This window comes from Oncorhynchus masou, chromosome 27 (assembly GCF_036934945.1).
Source record: "Oncorhynchus masou masou isolate Uvic2021 chromosome 27, UVic_Omas_1.1, whole genome shotgun sequence".
NCBI classification, from domain to species: domain Eukaryota; kingdom Metazoa; phylum Chordata; class Actinopteri; order Salmoniformes; family Salmonidae; genus Oncorhynchus; species Oncorhynchus masou.
In genome coordinates, this window is record NC_088238.1 from 17,236,302 (window position 1) to 17,256,845 (window position 20,544).

Below are 20,544 nucleotides of genomic sequence, written 5' to 3' on the forward strand. Positions count from 1 at the left end.
TATATGAACCGTAACTCAGTAAAATCGTTGAAATTGTTGCGTGTTGCATTTCTATATTTGTTCAGTATAAATAAATCAATAAAAGACAGAGGTAAGAGCTGAGAAATGAGGGAGGGAAGGAGAGATGTTTTACAGGTGATTTAACCACGTGGTTTTAATGTTTGGTCCTCTAAGGCAGGAACTCAGAGCAAGACCAGCCGTGGTGGGAAAAGAGCAGAAACACACCAGGAACTTTTTTATCTTCTAAAAATGATTTATTAATACAATATGGTATAGTACACCCCATAGTACAGTATGACTGGCAGAAACCAGAGAAGGCAAAAGTAGAGAAAACACTAAACAATGATCGCATTCCCACATCTGTACATGACTGAGTAAGCAGTACATAATCACATTAAATCCTTGCTAAAATCATGGTCAGCAAATTGAATAAAATAAAACATACAAATGGCAGGAAATGCAGTTTGTCCCATCTCCAAGAACTCTATGATGCCATCCCAGGTGCCTTCACTTCAACAACTCCGTCCCAGGTGCCTTCACTCTGACAACTCCATCCCAGGTGCCTTCACTCTGACAACTCCATCCCAGGTGCCTTCACTCTGACAACTCCATCCCAGGTGCCTTCACTCTGACAACTCCATCCCAGGTGCCTCCATCCCAGGTGCCTTCTGACAACTCCATCCCAGGTGCCTTCACTCTGACAACTCCATCCCAGGTGCCTTTCACTCCTCTGACAACTCCATCCCAGGTGCCTTCACTCTGACAACTCCATCCCAGGTGCCTTCACTCTGACAACTCCATCCCAGGTGCCTTCACTCCCTGACAACTCCATCCCACCTCTGACAACTCCATCCCAGGTGCCTTCACTCTGACAACTCCATCCCAGGTGCCTTCACTCTGACAACTCCATCCCAGGTGCCTTCACTCTGACAACTCCATCCCAGGTGCCTTCACTCTGACAACTCCATCCCAGGTGCCTTCACTCCGACAACTCCGTAACAGCGCGGCGACAACAGTGGATCAAAGAGCTGCACCAGAGTGGAGAACGCCACGTCTTCCTGTAACACACATCAACGACAAGAAGAACAAAAACAGTTTGAAAACAACGTCAAAGACACACCCCCCTCCCAAGACACACCACCGCACCGCAGAGTTTGTCTTTGAACCACACCGTGAGGGGCCTCAGATGAGAACTGTTCTCTCCCCTGTAAAATATCTTTGTAACGTTTCCCTCGAGTAGTCACATCTGTGCAAATATTGTGTTAGGTGGACTCTGACAGGCTGGAAGCAGCATGTTTGAATACTGTCTTTATGTTTGAACACAGTCTGGCTTGATACCTTACAGATACTGACCAATTATGGCACCATGTGATTGGTAGGCCTGCACTGAGAGCTATGCTTTTGTACAAAGCTAAATCAACAGTCTGCACTGACCACCACATGCACGCTCACACACAGTATGTGTGTCATTCTGAGTGTGGACACTTGGTTGAACTTGGAAAAATAATCTGCATTCTAATCCATTTCTGTTACATATTCCTGTTAGGGAACACTTTTGTACAAGGCATCAAACTTAGATAGCTCAGTTCAGTTTTGGCCGGGGTACAACGGTATGAAGTTACACCCCTGGTCTGTAATAAGGGGGACACTTCAAACTCTCCACAGCGCGAACTCAACCCTAATGGCATCCTCTCTGATTTCTCCCGACTTCAGTGATCTGTCGTCGGGGAAATGTAACGAGTCGCAAAGCTCCTTTAATGTTTGGGACAAGCAAATCATCAAGACCTATGGATAAACATACAGCATTTATAGGAGCTGAGTTTAGGGCCCTTAAATGACACGTACCAAGTCATTCAGTAAATAGCTCAACCATTCTAAGGGCCACACCACTGTATCACTTTAAAGAGATGGACCAAAGACAACTAATAGTCTACATAACCACGTCATCCAAAATCCCTTCTGAGAAAATATTAATGGAACAGCTAACCAGGTACAGTATTTGGCTGGTCTCAAATCTGTTTGTGCTATATAGCCAACTTCTATGGTCAATGTTGCATATATAGCACAAACAGATCTGGGACCAGGCCTGAACGGTGTAGCAGTGAAAGCCTCTCTGTAGCAGTGAAAGCCACTAAAACCACACTCCAAGAATCCTTCTCCTTTTTGTCCTATCACATTGTGAATCAATGAACACACCCCATAGCAATTAGCCAGACAATGTGCATTCCAGACCCAGACCTCCTCTGTTTGTAGCTGGGAGGGAGAAACAATAGTTCCCTCCATTGGTCTGGCGGCTGAGGTCATGTTTTCACCCACTACTTAGCTATGGGGAACCAGACACGGGTAATTATGGGACAATGAGGAAAAGAGATGTTTGGTGTCGCGCAGCGGCCGTTTGAAGTCATAGGGACCGGACCACTATATCTGGCCTGCATGTGTCTGTGTGGGTTAGTGTGTGTCTGTGTGGGTTAGTGTGTGTCTGTGTGTGTTTGTCTGTGTGTGTCTATGTGTGTCTGTGTGTGACCACAGGTTGGAGGGATCTGCACAGACCTGTAGGAACTGGACAGGTGAAAGCAAATCCCCAGTAGACATCCACCATTTTAGTCTCACCGATCCCTATTCAGATCAGTGCATATGAAGGAGACAAGGAGAGGCAGCCACATTAGACTAGTGAGATGCATCCTAAGTCTGCTGTGTGCCACAGTGGTTTAGGCTGTTTCTGTACCTGCTCTTTCAGGTAGCAGAGGCGGTCCAGGAGAATCAGACCCTCGATGCAGGGAGCCAAAGTCACCTTCAGCTGGGTAAACACAGGAAGCAGGTCAGTAACACTCGTTTTAAGTGTACTTCTGTGAAGTGTACTTCAACACTATGGGATCCAACGGAATACAACTAGGCACCGTATCAAAGCAGAGCAGGGCAGGGCTGTTGTAATGTCATTCAAATAGAACCCCTCTGATTTCAAAACTAGCTTTCATTAGCAGCCCGAGGACAGTAAAAATATCACTTTTTTTTGCCAGATGATTTACACAGAGTAGAGTTTACACAAGTCATTGAGGGAGTTGTGTAAACGTAAACCAAGTTTAATAAGGCTTAATAACCACTCCAAAATAGAAAGTGCTGGACAAAGAGAAGCAATGCTCCTGTGTGAGCCATTCATTCAGAGTGATGATACTTCCTCTAGGTAGTAGTGCTATAGTATCCCAGTTGGGACCTACCATGTTAAAGGCCTCCATCTCAACCATCCTGGGTCGGTATGTGTCGTGGTAACTCTGTATGACACCGTCAGAGAGCTGGTAGAGAGGGAAGGAAGGAGGGAGAGAAGAGGTAGTGAAAGAGAGAGGGAGGAGGGAGAGATGGGAGAGAGAGGGAGGGAGGGATGAAGAGAAGAGGTAGTGAAAGAGAGATGGAGGAGGGAGAGATGGGAGAGAGAGGGAGGGAGGGATGAAGAGAAGAGGTAGTGAAAGAGAGATGGAGGAGGGAGGGAGATGGGAGAGAGAGGGAGGGAGAGATGAAGAGAAGAGGTAGTGAAAGAGAGATGGAGGAGGGAGAGATGGGAGAGAGAGGGAGGGAGGGATGAAGAGAAGAGGTAGTGAAAGAGAGATGGAGGAGGGAGAGATGGGAGAGAGAGGGAGGGAGGGATGAAGAGAAGAGGTAGTGAAAGAGAGATGGAGGATGGAGAGATGGGAGAGAGGGAGGGAGGGATGAAGAGAAGAGGTAGTGAAAGAGAGATGGAGGAGGGAGAGATGGGAGAGAGAGGGAGGGAGGGATGAAGAGAAGAATGTGGGAAGTGTTAAGAGACAGAGCAGGGTCATGTGAGGTGATAGGTGAGTAACATGAGAGTGGTGACACACAACCCATTGAACACTTTTAATCCCAGGCTTTACGAGCAACAAATCTCTCATTTATAGAACAACTCGAGGGAGCCAGTTGAGACATATTCCCTAATCCCTGCACTCGCTGTTTGTTTAACAATGCCGTACCCATGATCACACAGTACTCTAGGTGCATATCACACAACTTATCCATTTCTAAAGAGCCCTTTCGATTCCATGTGTCAGTTTCAAAGATGGTTTAGCGCAACCAAAGATGTTCAACTGTACTGGGATTTCAGGTACCATTACAGATAATCGTTACGCTCAGTTCAATTGTACAGAGCTATGCTAAAAGCTTGTCCTCTCGACGGGATTTCACATCTTACGCCAAGAATACGTTGTTGTGTTTTTTATTTTTTTACCCCAAATCCATTATGGGTTGCTTGCCTGGTGTCCAAAGCAGCAGTGTGGGATTCCCCCTGAGGATGTGTTGCTCTGAAGAACATTCCCAAGTCTGTTCCCAAAACGCCCTAATATTGTGATATCTCCCATCACTGACCTTTGACTCATCCAGCTCCAGCCTCCGGAGGGCTCTCCAGACGTAGTCCACGAACGAGGTGGCCTTGGAGTAGACATTCCCCACACGCTTCTCGCTGCCAATGACACACACACGTGAAGACAGCTCTTTCAACCCCCAAATCACCATCGCTGAAATTAACCTACCAGTGTATATTAAGTCATAGGCATCCGATTCTCCTCTTCCCTCTCTTATTTCTCCTCCCTTGCTACGCTACGCTACAACACCCTGGCAACCAAAGTGAAACAGTAGTAGAGAGGTGGTCCATTAATAGGATCCTGATTTCACTCAGCGAGGGACCCAATGTCCTGTAGGCTACGGGGATAGACATGTCAGTGAGAGGTGTGAGGTTGTCATCGTGTGTGTGTGTGTGTGTGTGTGTGTGTGTGTAATACAGAGGGTACCTCCTCTGTCTCTATGGGGCTGAGAAGACCAACTGTCGATTTCTCCGTTCTGTTTTCACCAGGATCAATCATTCCTCTTCACTTGTTCTACTTTACCCAGCAGCAGTCAACAACCCATTCAGGAAGTCTGACGATCTTACATAGTGGGCTGCTCCTTACAACGTTCAAAATTACTATTCACCATAACTTCAGCTAGAGGGGTAGAGAATACTCTTGTTGTATCTTCACATCAGAAGTGTGTGTTTTTGTATCCTAGCTGAATGAATTTGCGAAAGTGGAGATTCTTACAAAGTGGCAACAAACCATAAAATGAGGGCCAGTAAAAAGCCACTAGAGTAAAAGCTAACAGGTTTTGTCAACGGTACTGCAGACCCCCAAGACAGGGGCACCTGGACTCTCTCAGTAGTCTGGTATAGCCTACTGCTTTGGATGTCCCCTAACCAGGGAGACCAAACCTACCTTTTAAAGGAGCTGTAGTGATCCCTTAGAATCACATGGAGGACGGCCCTATAGAAGAGTGACTCCATCTGAATCTGTGGAGACAGAAAATCATCAAAGATCCCATGTTGTCTTTGCTTACAAAAAACATGACATTTTCTTGAGATATTCATTCATTCTCTGCCAGTGATTAGGGTGTGTATTAAAACCCATTGGAGGAAACGTTTTTATGACAATGCCCAATGCTTATACCAAACTCAACATATGATCTGAGTGCAATCAGACTGGTTGTTGGACGCAAGCACGCAATCCCATCCCTTAGTGATTACATTAATATTCAGAAAAATTATTTATGAATGGTCCAGGCGGTATCGTGTAACGGGTTTGACCCCGTACACTAACGTCCCTGGTGGCAGTCTATTCCCTATAAAGTGCACTACTTTTGACCAGAGCCCTATGGGCCCTTGTCAAAAGTAGTGCACTATATAGGGAATAGGGTGCCACTTGGGACGCAATCTAAGGTCGGCGGCTCAAATATCTATAGTATTGTAAGTCTCAATCAGGCCTTATTGTATGTGAAAGACCCTGGAGAAGTATGAGAACAGTGTGCTCTAAGGCATCCGTATCCACTTGCTCTGGAACGTAGAAAATAAAAACAGGATCTGTCGCGTCTGGGAAACACACGTGGCCAGTTGATGGAATCATTCAATTGATCAGCTTTGATTATCTTTGTGGGGCACAAATTTGTAGCAACCAAAAAAACTCATTGAACTGTGATTGCATGATGTCATTCTCACACAGACAACTCATTGAACTGTAGTTTGGCCAAATGTGTCCAATGTATTGATATACATGTATACAGTACTTACCCCTTGGCCCTTGGCAACTCTCTCCAAAGCCTGAACAAGAGAAAATAAAGTGAAATGTTATTAAGTATTCAGTATTTATTAGGACCCCATGAATGGACTCTCCCTGGGGTCACAGAGTTAAAAACGTTACGTTGCTCTTACAACATGTGGTACTCAAAAGGTAGAAGATATCAGTGAGTTAGTCTCACGACAATAACAGACTGAGGACCAACTGTACAGCATTGAACAGTTGTGGGCACTAAAACGTCAATACTGTGGCACAACCTAACCTTATAGTGCCCTCAACTATACTGTCTAGTTGACAGATGGTGCGTTAAAGCGAATGCATTGCTGACAGAAATATATACTGAACAAAAATGTAAAATGCAACATGCAACAATTTCAAAGATTTTACTGAGTTACAGTTCATATATAAAGAAATCAATTCAAATAAATAAATTAGGCCCTCGTCTATGGATTTCACATGACTGGGAATAAAGATATGTATCTGTTGGTCACAGATACCTTCAAAACAAAGTAGGGCTGAGGATTAGAAAACCAGTCAGTATCTGGTGTGACCATTTGCCTCATACAGCGCGACACATCTCCTTCACATAGAGTTGAACAGGCTGTTAATTGTGGCCTGTGGAATGTTGTCCCACTCCTCTTCAATGGATGTCCGAAGTTGCTGGATATTAGCGGGAACAGGAACACGCTGTCGTACACATCAATCCAGAGCATCCCAAACATGCTCAATGGGTGACATGTCTGGTGAGTATGCAGGCCAGAACTGGGAATTTTCAGCTTCCAGGAATTGTGTACAGATCCTTGCGACACGCATTATCATGCTGAAACATGAGGTGATGGTGGCGGATGAATGGTACACCAATGGGCCTCAGGATCTCATCATGATATCTCTGTGTATTCAAATTGCCGTTGATAAAATGAAATTGTGTTTGTTGCCCATAGCTTATGCCTGCCCATACCATAACCCCACTGCCACCATGGGGCACTCTGTTCACAATGTTGACATTAGCAAACCCATTAGCTCGCATATGCAACGCCATACATGTGGTCTGCAGTTGTGAGGCCGGTTGGACGTACTGTCAAATTCTCTAGAACGACGTTGGAGGCGGATTATGGTAGAGAAATTAACATTAAATTCTCTGGCAACAGCTCTGGTGGACATTCCTGCAGTCAGCATGCCAATTGCACGCTCCCTCAACTTGAGACATCAGTGGCATTGTGTTGTGTGACAAAACTGCAGATATTAGAGTGGCCTTTTATTGTCCTCAGCACAAGGTGTACCTGTGTAATGATCATGCTGTTTAATAAGCTTCTTGATATGCCACACCTGTCAGGTTGATGGATTATCTTGGCAAAGGAGAAATGGTCACTAACAGGGATGTAAACAAAAGTATGTACAAAATCTGAGATATTTCAGCTCAAGAAACATGGGACCAACACATTACATGTTGCCTTTATATTTCTGTCCAGTGGTCATTTCATATATATACTCTGCTCAAAAAAATAAAGGGAACACTTAAACACAATGTAACTCCAAGTCAATCACACTTCTGTGAAATCAAACTGTCCACTTAGGAAGCAACACTGATTGACAATAAATTGCACATGCTGTTGTGCAAATGGAATAGACAACAGGTGGAAATTATAGGCAATTAGCAAGACACCCCCAATAAAGGAGTGGTTCCTGCAGGTGGTGACCACAGACCACTTCTCAGTCCCTATGCTTCCTGGCTGATGTTTTGGTCACTTTTGAATGCTGGCGGTGCTTTCATTCTAGTGGTAGCATGAGACGGAGTCTACAACCCACACAAGTGGCTCAGGTAGTGCATCTCATCCAGGATGGCACATCAATGCGAGCTGTGGCAAGAAGGTTTGCTGTGTCTGTCAGCGTAGTGTCCAGAGCATGGAGGGGCTACCAAGAGACAGGCCAGTACATCAGGAGACGTGGAGGAGGCTGTAGGAGGGCAACAACCCAGCAGCAGGACCACTACCTCCGCCTTTGTGCAAGGAGGAGCAGGAGGAGCACTGCCAGAGCCCTGCAAAATTACCTCCAGCAGGCCACAAATGTGCATGTGTCTGCTCAAAAGGTCAGAAACAGACTCCATGAGGGTGGTATGAGGGCCCGACGTCCACAGGTGGGGGTTGTGCTTACAGCCCAACACCGTGCAGGACGTTTGGCATTTGCCAGAGAACACCAAGATTGGCAAAATCACCACTGGCGCCCTGTGCTCTTCACAGATGAAAGCAGGTTCACACTGAGCACATGTGACAGACGTGACAGAGTCTGGAGACGCCGTGGAGAACGTTCTGCTGCCTGCAACATCCTCCAGCATGACCGGTTTGGCGGTGGGTCAGTCATGGTGTGGAGTGGCATTTCTTTGTGCTCACCAGAGGTAGCCTGACTGCCATTAGGTACCGAGATGAGATCCTCAGACCCCTTGTGAGACCATATGCTGGTGCGGTTGGCCCTGGGTTCCTCCTAATGCAAGACAATGCTAGACCTCATGTGGCTGGAGTGTGTCAGCAGTTCCTGCAAGAGTTAGGCATTGATGCTATGGACTGGCCCGCCCGTTCCCCAGATATGAATCCAATTGAGCACATCTGGGACATCATGTCTCGCTCCATCATGTCTCGCACCACAGACTGTCCAGGAGTTGGCGGATGCTTTAGTCCAGGTCTGGGAGGAGATCCCTCAGGAGACCATCCGCCACCTCATCAGGAGCATGCCCAGGCGTTGTAGGGAGGTCATACAGGCACTTGGAGGCCACACACACTACTGAGCCTCATTTAGACTTGTTTTAAGGACATGAAATGACAGTTGGCTAAATATCTGTCACCTAAGGTGAGTCAGGCTCACCAGACACGCCGACATCCTGGCATTTCTGCCACAGAACCAGGACTGCTCCCTCAGGTAGCCACTCAGGGGGAAACCACACACGCTGCTGCTTGGACACTCTGAAACAAACAAACACACACACTTTAACACCAGCTGTGTCAGAACTGCCCCGTGTATTTAACACTATAGGAAAGTGGTACAGTTGACAGGCCACCAACAAAAGTCCAAAGGGAGAGAGAATGAAGTGAAACAGTAATGCTATTCAGAGCCTTCCCAAACTAGCTTTGAAGTTTCAAACTCGAAAAACCCGAGAGCGCGGGTGTCGCTAACCCCTTAGCCACATTGCTCTTTGACTCCACTCCTGTTGAACACATGGTAGTGGTATTAGCAGAGGTAGTCCTGGTCAGAGTCAATTGGAGCAGACAGGCTTTGCTAGAGTTTGAAGGCTAGCTTACAGTATACATTGTGGAGTGTTTACATTTTGCTAGCACGCTAGCCTTATATCAGCCACACTGAACTGACCACATCTCGAGGGCCAAGCACTGCTCGCCCCCTTCCCTGGCACACACACACACACACGCACACACAAGTGTTTCTAATATTGTAGCGTGCGACGAGGCATCTGTTAGTTCCCAACAGTCAGGAAGAAGGAGACATTGGCTCTAGGGCTATGCGGCATGCTTACTTCACGCCCTTAAGGACTGGTCCAAGGCCAGTTTATGTTAAGGGAAGCTGACTTCAGATCAGATGATGGGTCTCACACTCGGCTAAATCCACCAGACTGAATGACTATGATGAATGGTGCAGTCCAGTGGCTCTCGTTCCATACGACACAATTGAATGTATGTTTCCTATACGACTTAGCTAAGGATCTCCACACTTTTATAGTCTTGAGCTCATTTAGTGGTTTGGGTTCCCATCTTTTAGGGTGAGGAAGCACACTGCAGGGTTTGGCCCACATCCCAGAATTCTTTGCAAGGCCGGGAACAGCCCGAGAGAGAGAGGAAGAAGGAGCGAGAAGCATGCAAGGACGTCTGGCACAATTCAAGTGTTTTCATTCAAAACGCTGTGATGTCATTATTGGCGGACCCAACAGTGGCGAGTCACAGGTCAGGGGTCACAGTGTTAAGAGAGACAGCGTGATAGGAAGCAGCTCACCACGCCACAGTGCCGAATCACTGTTAAAAGCACACAGCGGTTGTCATCACACACAGAGAGGATTCCAGGTTTCATACCTCATAAAAGGGGAGCAGTGAATCAGCAAACATACCCAGGAGTAACTGGACCTAACATTCTGACCCATCACAGCTAAATGTAAATCTAGCTATGACAGGGAGAAAAGAACCACATGATATTGAGTCTTCTAGGTTAAAAGAGGAATGTAGACTTAAGCAATAAGGCCCGAGGGGGTGTGGTATATGGCCAATATACCACGGCTAAGGGCTGTTCTTAGGACACAGCCATTATCCGTGGTATATTGGCTATAAATCACAAACACCCGAGGTGCCTTATTGCTATTAAAAACTGGTTAACAACGTAATTAGAGCAGTAAAAATAAATGTTTTGTCATACCCGTGGTATATGGTCTGATATATCACGGCTTTCAGCCAATCAGCATTCAGTGTTTGAACGACCCAGTTTATAAGAGAGAATATTTCACTGTTGATGTCAGGGAAACAAATGTATTGTAAATTGGAGGGGGAAAAAGAAAGGGGAACAGGATATAGACACTACTATGGACTTTTCTATGGGTCCTTATATTCTGTGTAGAGTAGATAGTGTTTTCTATACTATATAGCCCTATGGGTCTTTATATTCTGTGTAGAGTAGATAGTGTTTTCTATACTATATAGCCCTATGGGTCTTTATATTCTGTGTAGAGTAGATAGTGTTTTCTATACTATATAGCCCTATGGGTCTTTATATTCTGTGTAGAGTAGATAGTGGTTTCTATACTATATAGCCCTATGGGTCTTTATATTCTGTGTAGAGTAGATAGTGTTTTCTATACTATATAGCCCTATGATGGTCTTTATATTCTGTGTACAGTAGATAGTGTTTTCTATACTATATAGCCCTATGGGTCTTTATATTCTGTGTAGAGTAGATAGTGTTTTCTATACTATATAGCCCTATGGGTAGATAGATGTTTCTATACTATATAGCCCTATGGGTCTTTATATTCTGTGTAGAGTAGATAGTGTTTTCTATACTATATAGCCCTATGGGTCTTTATATTCTGTGTAGAGTAGATAGTGTTTTCTATACTATATAGCCCTATGGGTCTTTATATTCTGTGTAGAGTAGATAGTGTTTTCTATACTATATAGCCCTATGGGTCTTTATATTCTGTGTAGAGTAGATAGTTTCTATACTATATAGCCCTATGGGTCTTTATATTCTGTGTAGAGTAGATAGTGTTTTCTATACTATCTGCCCTATGGGTCTTTATATTCTGTGTAGAGTAGATAGTGGTTTCTATACTATATAGCCCTATGGGTCTTTATATTCTGTGTAGAGTAGATAGTGTTTTCTATACTATATAGCCCTATGGGTCTTTATATTCTGTGTAGAGTAGATAGTGGTTTCTATACTATATAGCCCTATGGGTCTTTATATTCTGTGTAGAGTAGATAGTGGTTTCTATACTATATTTCTATACTATATAGCTATACTATATAGCTATGGGTCTTTATATTCTGTGTAGAGTAGATAGTGGTTTCTATACTATATAGCCCTATGGGTCTTTATATTCTGTGTAGAGTAGATAGTGTTTTCTATACTATATAGCCCTATGGGTCTTTATATTCTGTGTAGAGTAGATAGTGTTTTCTATACTATATAGCCCTATGGGTCTTTATATTCTGTGTAGAGTAGATAGTGGTTTCTATACTATATAGCCCTATGGGTCTTTATATTCTGTGTAGAGTAGATAGTGTTTTCTATACTATATAGCCCTATGGGTCTTTATATTCTGTGTAGAGTAGATAGTGGTTTCTATACTATATAGCCCTATGGGTCTTTATTTCTGTGTAGAGTAGATAGTGTTTTCTATACTATATAGCCCTATGGGTCTTTATATTCTGTGTAGAGTAGATAGTGTTTTCTATACTATATAGCCCTATGGGTCTTTATATTCTGTGTAGAGTAGATAGTGTTTTCTTTATACTATATAGCCTGTGTAGAGTAGATAGTGGTTTTCTATACTATATAGCCCTATGGGTCTTTATATTCTGTGTAGAGTAGATAGTGTTTTCTATACTATATAGCCCTATGGGTCTTTATATTCTGTTAGAGTATAGTGGTTTCTATACTATATGCCCTATGGGTCTTTATATTCTGTGTAGAGTAGATAGTGGTTTCTATACTATATAGCCCTGTGTAGAGTATGGGTCTTTATATTCTGTGTAGAGTAGATAGTGTTTTCTATACTATATAGCCCTATGGGTCTTTATATTCTGTGTAGAGTAGATAGTGTTTTCTATACTATATAGCCCTATGGGTCTTTATATTCTGAGTTTCTATACTATATAGCCCTATGGGTGTATTCTGAGTAGTAGATAGTGTTTCTATACTATATAGCCCTATGGGTCTTTATATTCTGTGTAGAGTAGATAGTGTTTTCTATACTATATAGCCCTATGGGTCTTTATATTCTGTGTAGAGTAGATAGTGTCTTTATTTCTGTGTAGAGTAGATAGTGTTTTCTATACTATATAGCCCTATGGGTCTTTATATTCTATAGGGTCTTTATATTCTGTGTAGAGTAGATAGTGTTTTTATACTATATAGCCCTATGGGTCTTTATATTCTGTGTAGAGTAGATAGTGTTTTCTATATACTATATAGCCCTATGGGTCTTTATATTCTGTGTAGAGTAGATAGTGTCTTTATTTCTATACTATATAGCCCTATGGGTCTTTATATTCTGTGTAGAGTAGATAGTGTTTTCTATACTATATAGCCCTATGGGTCTTTATATTCTGTGTAGAGTAGATAGTGTTTTCTATACTATATAGCCCTATGGGTCTTTATATTCTGTGTAGAGTAGATAGTGTTTTCTATACTATATAGCCCTATGGGTCTTTATATTCTGTGTAGAGATAGTGTTTTCTATACTATATAGCCCTATGGGTCTTTATTTCTGTGTAGAGTAGATAGTGTTTTCTATACTATATAGCCCTATGGGTCTTTATATTCTGTGTAGATAGTAGCCCTATGGGTCTTTATATTCTGTGTAGAGTGTTTTCTATACTATATAGCCCTATGGGTCTTTATATTCTGTGTAGAGTAGATAGTGCCCTTTCTATACTATATAGCCCTATGGGTCTTTATATTCTGTGTAGAGTAGATAGTGTTTTCTATACTATATAGCCCTATGGGTCTAGATAGTGGTTTTCTATACTATATAGCCCTATGGGTCTTTATATTCTGTGTAGAGTAGATAGTGGTTTCTATACTATATAGCCCTATGGGTCTTTATATTCTAGAGTAGATATAGCCCTATGGGTGTAGAGTTCTATATATGGGTCTTTATATTCTGTGTAGAGTAGATAGTGTTTTCTATACTATATAGCCCTATGGGTCTTTATATTCTGTGTAGAGTAGATAGTGTTTTCTTTATATTCTATAGCCCTATGGGTCTTTATATTCTGTGTAGAGTAGATAGTGTTTTCTATACTATATAGCCCTATGGGTCTTTATATTCTGTGTAGAGTAGATAGTGTTTTCTATACTATATAGCCCTATGGGTCTTTATATTCTGTGTAGAGTAGATAGTGTTTTCTATACTATATAGCCCTATGGGTCTTTATATTCTGTGTAGAGTAGATAGTGTTTTCTATACTATATAGCCCTATGGGTCTTTATATTCTGTGTAGAGTAGATAGTGTTTTCTATACTATATAGCCCTATGGGTCTTTATATTCTGTGTAGAGTAGATAGTGGTTTCTATACTATATAGCCCTATGGGTCTTTATATTCTGTGTAGAGTAGATAGTGTTTTCTATACTATATAGCCCTATGGGTCTTTATATTCTGCCCTATGGGTCTTTATATTCTGTGTAGAGTAGATAGTGTTTTCTATACTATATAGCCCTATGGGTCTTTTTTCTATGGGTCTTTGTAGAGTATAGTGGTTTCTATACTATATAGCCCTATGGGTCTTTATATTCTGTGTAGAGTAGATAGTGGTTTCTATACTATATATATAGTGTTTTCTATACTATATAGCCCTATGGGTCTTTATATTCTGTGTAGAGTAGATAGTGGTTTCTATACTATATAGCCCTATGGGTCTTTATATTCTGTGTAGAGTAGATAGTGGTTTCTATACTATATAGCCCTATGGGTCTTTATATTCTGTGTAGAGTAGATAGTGTTTTCTATACTATATAGCCCTATGGGTCTTTATATTCTGTGTAGAGTAGATAGTGTTTTCTATACTATATAGCCCTATGGGTAGAGTAGATAGTGGTCTTTATTTCTATACTATATAGCCCCCTATGGGTCTTTATATGGGTCTTTATATTCTGTGTAGAGTAGATAGTGTTTTCTATACTATAGCCCTAGTCTTTATATTCTGTGTAGAGTAGATAGTGGTTTCTATACTAGCCCTATGGGTCTTTATATTCTGTGTAGAGTAGATAGTGTTTTCTATACTATATAGCCCTATGGGTCTTTATATTCTGTGTAGAGTAGATAGTGTTTTCTATACTATATAGCCCTATGGGTCTTTATATTCTAGTAGTGTTTTCTATAGTAGATAGTGTCTTTATATTCTGTTTTCTATACTATATAGCCCTATGGGTCTTTATATTCTGTGTTAGATATATACTATATAGCCCTATGGGTCTTTATATTCTGTGTAGAGTAGATAGTGTTTTCTATACTATATAGTGGGTCTTTATATTCTGTGTAGAGTAGATAGTGTTTTCTATACTATATAGCCCTATGGGTCTTTATATTCTGTGTAGAGTAGATAGTGGTTTCTATACTATATAGCCCTATGGGTCTTTATATTCTGTGTAGAGTAGATAGTGTTTTCTATACTATATAGCCCTATGGGTCTTTATATTCTGTGTAGAGTAGATAGTGGTTTCTATACTATATAGCCCTATGGGTCTTTATATTCTAGTGTAGATGGGTAGTGTAGAGTAGATAGTTTTCTATACTATATAGCCCTATGGGTCTTTATATTCTGTGTAGAGTAGATAGTGTTTTCTATACTATATAGCCCTATGGGTCTTTATATTCTGTGTAGAGTAGATAGTGGTTTTCTATACTATATAGCCCTATGGGTCTTTATATTCTGTTTTCTATACTATATAGCCCTATGGGTCTTTATATTCTGTGTAGAGTAGATAGTGTTTTCTATACTATATAGCCCTATGGGTCTTTATATTCTGTGTAGAGTAGATAGTGGTTTCTATACTATATAGCCCTATGGGTCTTTATATTCTGTGTAGAGTAGATAGTGGTTTCTATACTATATAGCCCTATGGGTCTTTATATTCTGTGTAGAGTAGATAGTATTCTTTATATTCTGTGTAGAGTAGATGTTTCTATACTATATAGCCCTATGGGTCTTTATATTCTGTGTAGAGTAGATAGTGTTTTCTATACTATATAGCCCTATGGGTCTTTATATTCTGTGTAGAGTAGATAGTGTTTTCTATACTATATAGCCCTATGGGTCTTTATATTCTGTGTAGAGTAGATAGTGGTTTCTATACTATATAGCCCTATGGGTCTTTATATTCTGTGTAGAGTAGATAGTGGTTTCTATACTATATAGCCTATGGGTCTTTATATTCTGTGTAGAGTAGATAGTGGTTTCTATACTATATAGCCCTATGGGTCTTTATATTCTGTGTAGAGTAGATAGTGGTTTCTATACTATATAGCCCTATGGGTCTTTATATTCTGTGTAGAGTAGATAGTGTTTTCTATACTATATAGCCCTATGGGTCTTTATATTCTGTGTAGAGTAGAGTGGTTTCTATACTATATAGTATGGGTTTTATACTATATAGCCCTATGGGTCTTTATATTCTGTGTAGAGTAGATAGTGTTTTCTATACTATATAGCCCTATGGGTCTTTATATTCTGTGTAGAGTAGATAGTGTTTTCTATACTATATAGCCCTATGGGTCTTTATATTCTGTGTAGAGTAGATAGTGGTTTTCTATACTATATAGCCCTATGGGTCTTTATATTCTGTGTAGAGTAGATAGTGGTTTCTATACTATATAGCCCTATGGGTCTTTATATTCTGTGTAGAGTAGATAGTGTTTTCTATACTATATAGCCCTATGGGTCTTTATATTCTGTGTAGAGTAGATAGTGGTTTCTATACTATATAGCCCTATGGGTCTTTATATTCTGTGTAGAGTAGATAGTGTTTTCTATACTATATAGCCCTATGGGTCTTTATATTCTGTGTAGAGTAGATAGTGGTTTCTATACTATATAGCCCTATGGGTCTTTATATTCTGTGTAGAGTAGATAGTGTTTTCTATACTATATAGCCCTATGGGTCTTTATATTCTGTGTAGAGTAGATAGTGGTTTCTATACTATATAGCCCTATGGGTCTTTATATTCTGTGTAGAGTAGATAGTGTTTTCTATACTATATAGCCCTATGGGTCTTTATATTCTGTGTAGAGTAGATCCTATTTAGTGTATTGTACATTTAGAATGATGACTTAATGCAGTTTTTCGGGATTGATTAAGTGTGATTGGAACATAAATACCACAGCGCTCTCGTATGAAGTCAGAATACATGCTGGAATAATCATATCCAATTCAACACCTGAACATTAGCGGGTCAAAAATATCACATTTGCAATCCTCTAAACTGTTATCCTGAGACAATCCATTCAATGATTCTCTCTTCTTAGCCAACCGGATCTAGAGAGAGCAAGTTGGCTGTGTACCCAACTCATCAACCCACATCAGTGTTTATGCTACTTCATATTTGGCTTGTGAGAGAATTATGCTTCCCTTGGGCTGGTGAGAGTGACAAAGTAGACACTGCATGGTGACAGAATTATGATTAGCATAAAAACTGGGGGATGTTTGTGGACAGGTTGCAGGTCTCCTAGTGGGGGAGAGGGGGCAGTTGCAGTCTGCAGTCCTAAGTAAGAGTTTGGCTCTGGTTGAGATTTCCACAATGGAAACCATATGTTCTCTAAGGGGTGGAGGAGGGTGGGTCTGTTTGCTGGTGACTGTGTCTCCCTGCCTGTGCGTGTGTGCGTGTGTGTGTATGTATGTATGCACTGCATACTGTGTGTAGCTAATGAATGAATGAAATCGAAGCCTTTCCCTTGGGGAACACACAAAGCCTCTCTGTACACCAGGTTGGTAATTAGATGGTAAGTCCACTGTCCCTGCCTCCTGTCCCTCTGACTGATCTGAACAGACTTGATAGGTGAGAGACACAGTCATTCTATCCTACAGTATCTAGTCCATTCCCACTGGGGGAACTTTGGGAATGATCTATGCTCCTCAAAGAGCAAAAGGGTTTCAGTCAAGTCATGAAGTCCAGGGTTCCCAAACTATTTTGCTTCGTGACCCACCAATTGAGGTGTCATTTGAGTTGCGACCCACTATAAGGGTTGAGTGGTGGAAAACATACACTGACCAAAGAATAAGTAAAACATATTAATAATAACCTATTCTTCTAAACACACCCACACACTCTCACACACACACACACACACTCTCTCACACACACTCTCTCACACACACTCTCTCACACACTCTCTCACACACACTCTCTCACACACACTCTCTCACACACTCTCTCTCTCTCACACACACTCTCTCACTCACACACACTCTCACACACTCTCTCACACACTCTCACACACACACACACTCACTGTATGCCAACCTTTACTATCCCCCTGTCCATGTAATTACCTTGTCTGGTGGGATCAAACTCCTCAGAGAGAAGGTGGTAGCAGCAGCCAACGCTGCAGACGGAGAGGAGCTCCCGTTTGGCCACAAACATGCGCAGGGTGCTGGGCGCCAGGTCTCCACACGTGTGCAGACCAACCATGACCGCATCCTGGGTTTGGAAAACAGGGAGAGAGCGGCCTCAGCACTGAAACAGGCCTACATTAGCAATGTGATGCAGAGCTGGCATGAGTAATCATACAATTATATTATAGGCACATTGACACAAGCACACAATTTGAAAGAAAATGTCTACTTGAATGTGTTTGTACTATGGTGTGAATATGAATATGAATCTTAGAGACCTAAGTTATCTAAATGAATGAATTGCCACACAACCGCAGTTGGTGACATTTGCATTCAAAAGAGCATGGTTTTGCCGTTGTCGTTGTCTTATTGGTCGACAGTGAGTGTTACCTACCTCTAACTCCCCAATAATTTCCTTGAGCTCCGTCTCCGCGGTAACGTAGGAGGTCAGAGGTGAGTACAGCATGCCGCAGCCCATGCCACCACTGTTAACCCAGCTCCTGGCCTTCCTCTCCAGGTTCTCCCTCTTCCTCCTCTCCCTCTCCTCCAGGCTCAACTCACTGGGGGGAACCCGGGGGGAGGTGGGCTCCACCATGCCCACACACAGGGCACTGAGAAAAGGATCCTCTGGAGCTGAGGCTGGGTCACTTTGGTCCAACTCTGGAAGGGAATTGTCCTCTAACAAAATGGCGGAGGTAAGTGATGTCATTGCATCTTCCTCATTCCGATCTGTTAACCCTGTTGTGTTGGTCTGTGCCTCCCCATCTCCCCTCCCCTTCCCCTCCTCCTTCTCTGCATCCCCACTCGTCTTAACCATGTCCCCTCTCTCTCTCTCACCGGGTGCAACATCCTCCAAGTCCTCCTGGCCTGAGGGGGGCATCACTGTCGGAGTCCTATTGGCTTTGCTGTGCCTCTGGTAGGCCCGGGAGTACTTCTTGAGCTTCCTGTTCCTCTCCTGGGCGCCGTGCGTGTTGACGCTGGACGAGTCGATGCCGTACACCTGGAGGCCGTACTGCAGCGACAGGAAGGAGCACAGGTAACCTTTCCCCGAGCCCACATCAATCACCTGGGAGACAAAGATTTATTGTGATGGGTCAGAAAATAATGTAGTCCCGTCGATGTTGTTCAAGCTTGGTCTTGGGTGCACTACTCATAGGGTGTGCAGGCTTTCGTTCTAGCCCACCACTGTTTAATTCATCAACTAATCATCAAGCCCTTGATAAGTTGAGTCGGGTGTGTAAGGCCGGAACAAAAGCCTGCATACTAGGTACCCAGGAGCAGGATTGAAGAACACTGTTGTGGTCTGGGCCAGGGCACACGGTAGCAAAACATTAACGTTTTAAAAATAAAACAGAGTTTCTTATCCGACAATATCAGAAGGTACCACAGTCTGTTTGAGTGTTTTCTTCTGTTTTGTGCCTGCTAAAATGAGACCCGGTTGTGACTTTCACCTGTGTGACCCGGCAGCGCTGGGCTAGGCTGGACACCACCTCTGACATGGCCTGCACCTCGTGGGACTTCTTGGAGTTCATAAACTCATCACTCTCCACCACAGCAGCTGGAAGTGTCAATGGACACACATGTGCAATGTCAGTGAATCATTGCATGGATGGCAGAACTGTACACTATCTGTGCATTGCTATTGAGAGACCTGTGACCAAACCATAGAATTACTATAATTATATTTCTATATCAGTGACACTAATGACAGTGTGTTAGAATGACAGAACCAAGAACCAACATTTCCCCTTTAGTTATTCTTAGGATAGGTTAGTATAGTGTCCATTCTTTTGTACCTTCCTCCAGGGGTTGAGCGTTGTCTGTGTGTCTGAGGGATTGCAGTAGCTCTGTGCGGCCCACACAGACCCCGAGGCCAGGCAGGGAGTGGGCATAGGCAGCCTCCAAGAGCTCAGCCACATCCACCAGGCGCTTACTATCATCACAGAAACCAAAGGTGATCTTCTTGGCTTTTCGAGAGTAAAAAAGAAAAGAAACATAAGTTGTCCTTTGTTTATTTTATTCAACATTTTGACTTTGATAAATATTACAACCGTGTAATAACAATTACATATGAAACATTTCATATTTGTCAATGAAAAATCGACAAAATAACACTTACCGGTACCACTGCAATGATTTAAGTAGTGTTCTGGCGCCCTCTTGTGGTCACCATTCAAAGTGATCTCTGTCAAGACCTCCACGGGTGGCACAGCCATGAACTGGTCCCATACATCGCAAGTGTAGAAATCCACAGTGTGGGCATTGGCGATGCTCAGTGAAACAGAGAGGAAGAGTTTAACAGCATCTATTTTTTTCTGAATCGCTTCCAGAGAATTAATGGAAGATGCCATTGAATAAAAACTCTAACCGAGACCTGTTTACAGCAGGTCCAAGAATGACTCCCCTCTTTACAGTATAATCAGGCATAACTAGTTGCAACTAAACGACGATGATTTTCTTAGCACGTATGTGGCAGCCATGTTGGGTGTACCGAAATACATTGAGTTCTACGGATGCTATCCTTACTTACGCACCAACACAAATGACGTCCCTCGTGGTCGATTGCTCGTGGATGGATTTGTCATGTCTTTCTGAGACCACCACGTACGTCA

The 20,544-nt window shown here is 42.6% G+C and overlaps 1 protein-coding gene across 3 annotated transcripts; it reads right to left on the reverse strand.

Annotated features, from left to right (window-relative positions):
- Window positions 1-842: 842 nt before the first annotated feature.
- On the reverse strand, window positions 843-20,468 carry mettl25 (methyltransferase like 25). Of its 3 annotated transcripts, XM_064939368.1 has the most exons (14): window positions 20,052-20,468; window positions 19,729-19,899; window positions 19,384-19,490; window positions 18,770-18,998; window positions 18,327-18,610; window positions 17,870-18,017; window positions 8,964-9,061; window positions 6,101-6,130; window positions 5,253-5,326; window positions 4,372-4,465; window positions 3,216-3,290; window positions 2,726-2,797; window positions 2,551-2,616; window positions 843-1,058 (listed from the first exon to the last, which is right to left on the reverse strand). In XM_064939368.1, the coding sequence occupies exons 1-14, from the start codon at window positions 20,281-20,283 to the stop codon at window positions 951-953; spliced, it is 1,788 nt and encodes a 595-aa protein (XP_064795440.1). In that variant the 5' UTR covers window positions 20,284-20,468; the 3' UTR covers window positions 843-950. The 3 variants fall into 3 exon arrangements, with proteins under 3 accessions (XP_064795440.1, XP_064795438.1, XP_064795439.1); XM_064939366.1 differs by having other exon boundaries at window positions 18,327-18,998; XM_064939367.1 differs by lacking the exon at window positions 2,551-2,616 and having other exon boundaries at window positions 18,327-18,998; window positions 20,052-20,466.
- Window positions 20,469-20,544: the final 76 nt, after the last annotated feature.

Coding starts and splice junctions, on each gene's coding strand:
- mettl25 (XM_064939366.1), bottom strand. CDS start 20,283: ATGGCATCTTCCATTAATTCTCTGGAAGCGATTCAGAAAAAAATAGAT. Junction 5,327..6,100: donor GAGTTGCCAAGGGCCAAGGG/GTAAGTACTGTA, acceptor CTGTCTCCACAG/ATTCAGATGGAGTCACTCTT. Junction 2,798..3,215: donor AGATGGAGGCCTTTAACATG/GTAGGTCCCAAC, acceptor GTGTTTACCCAG/CTGAAGGTGACTTTGGCTCC.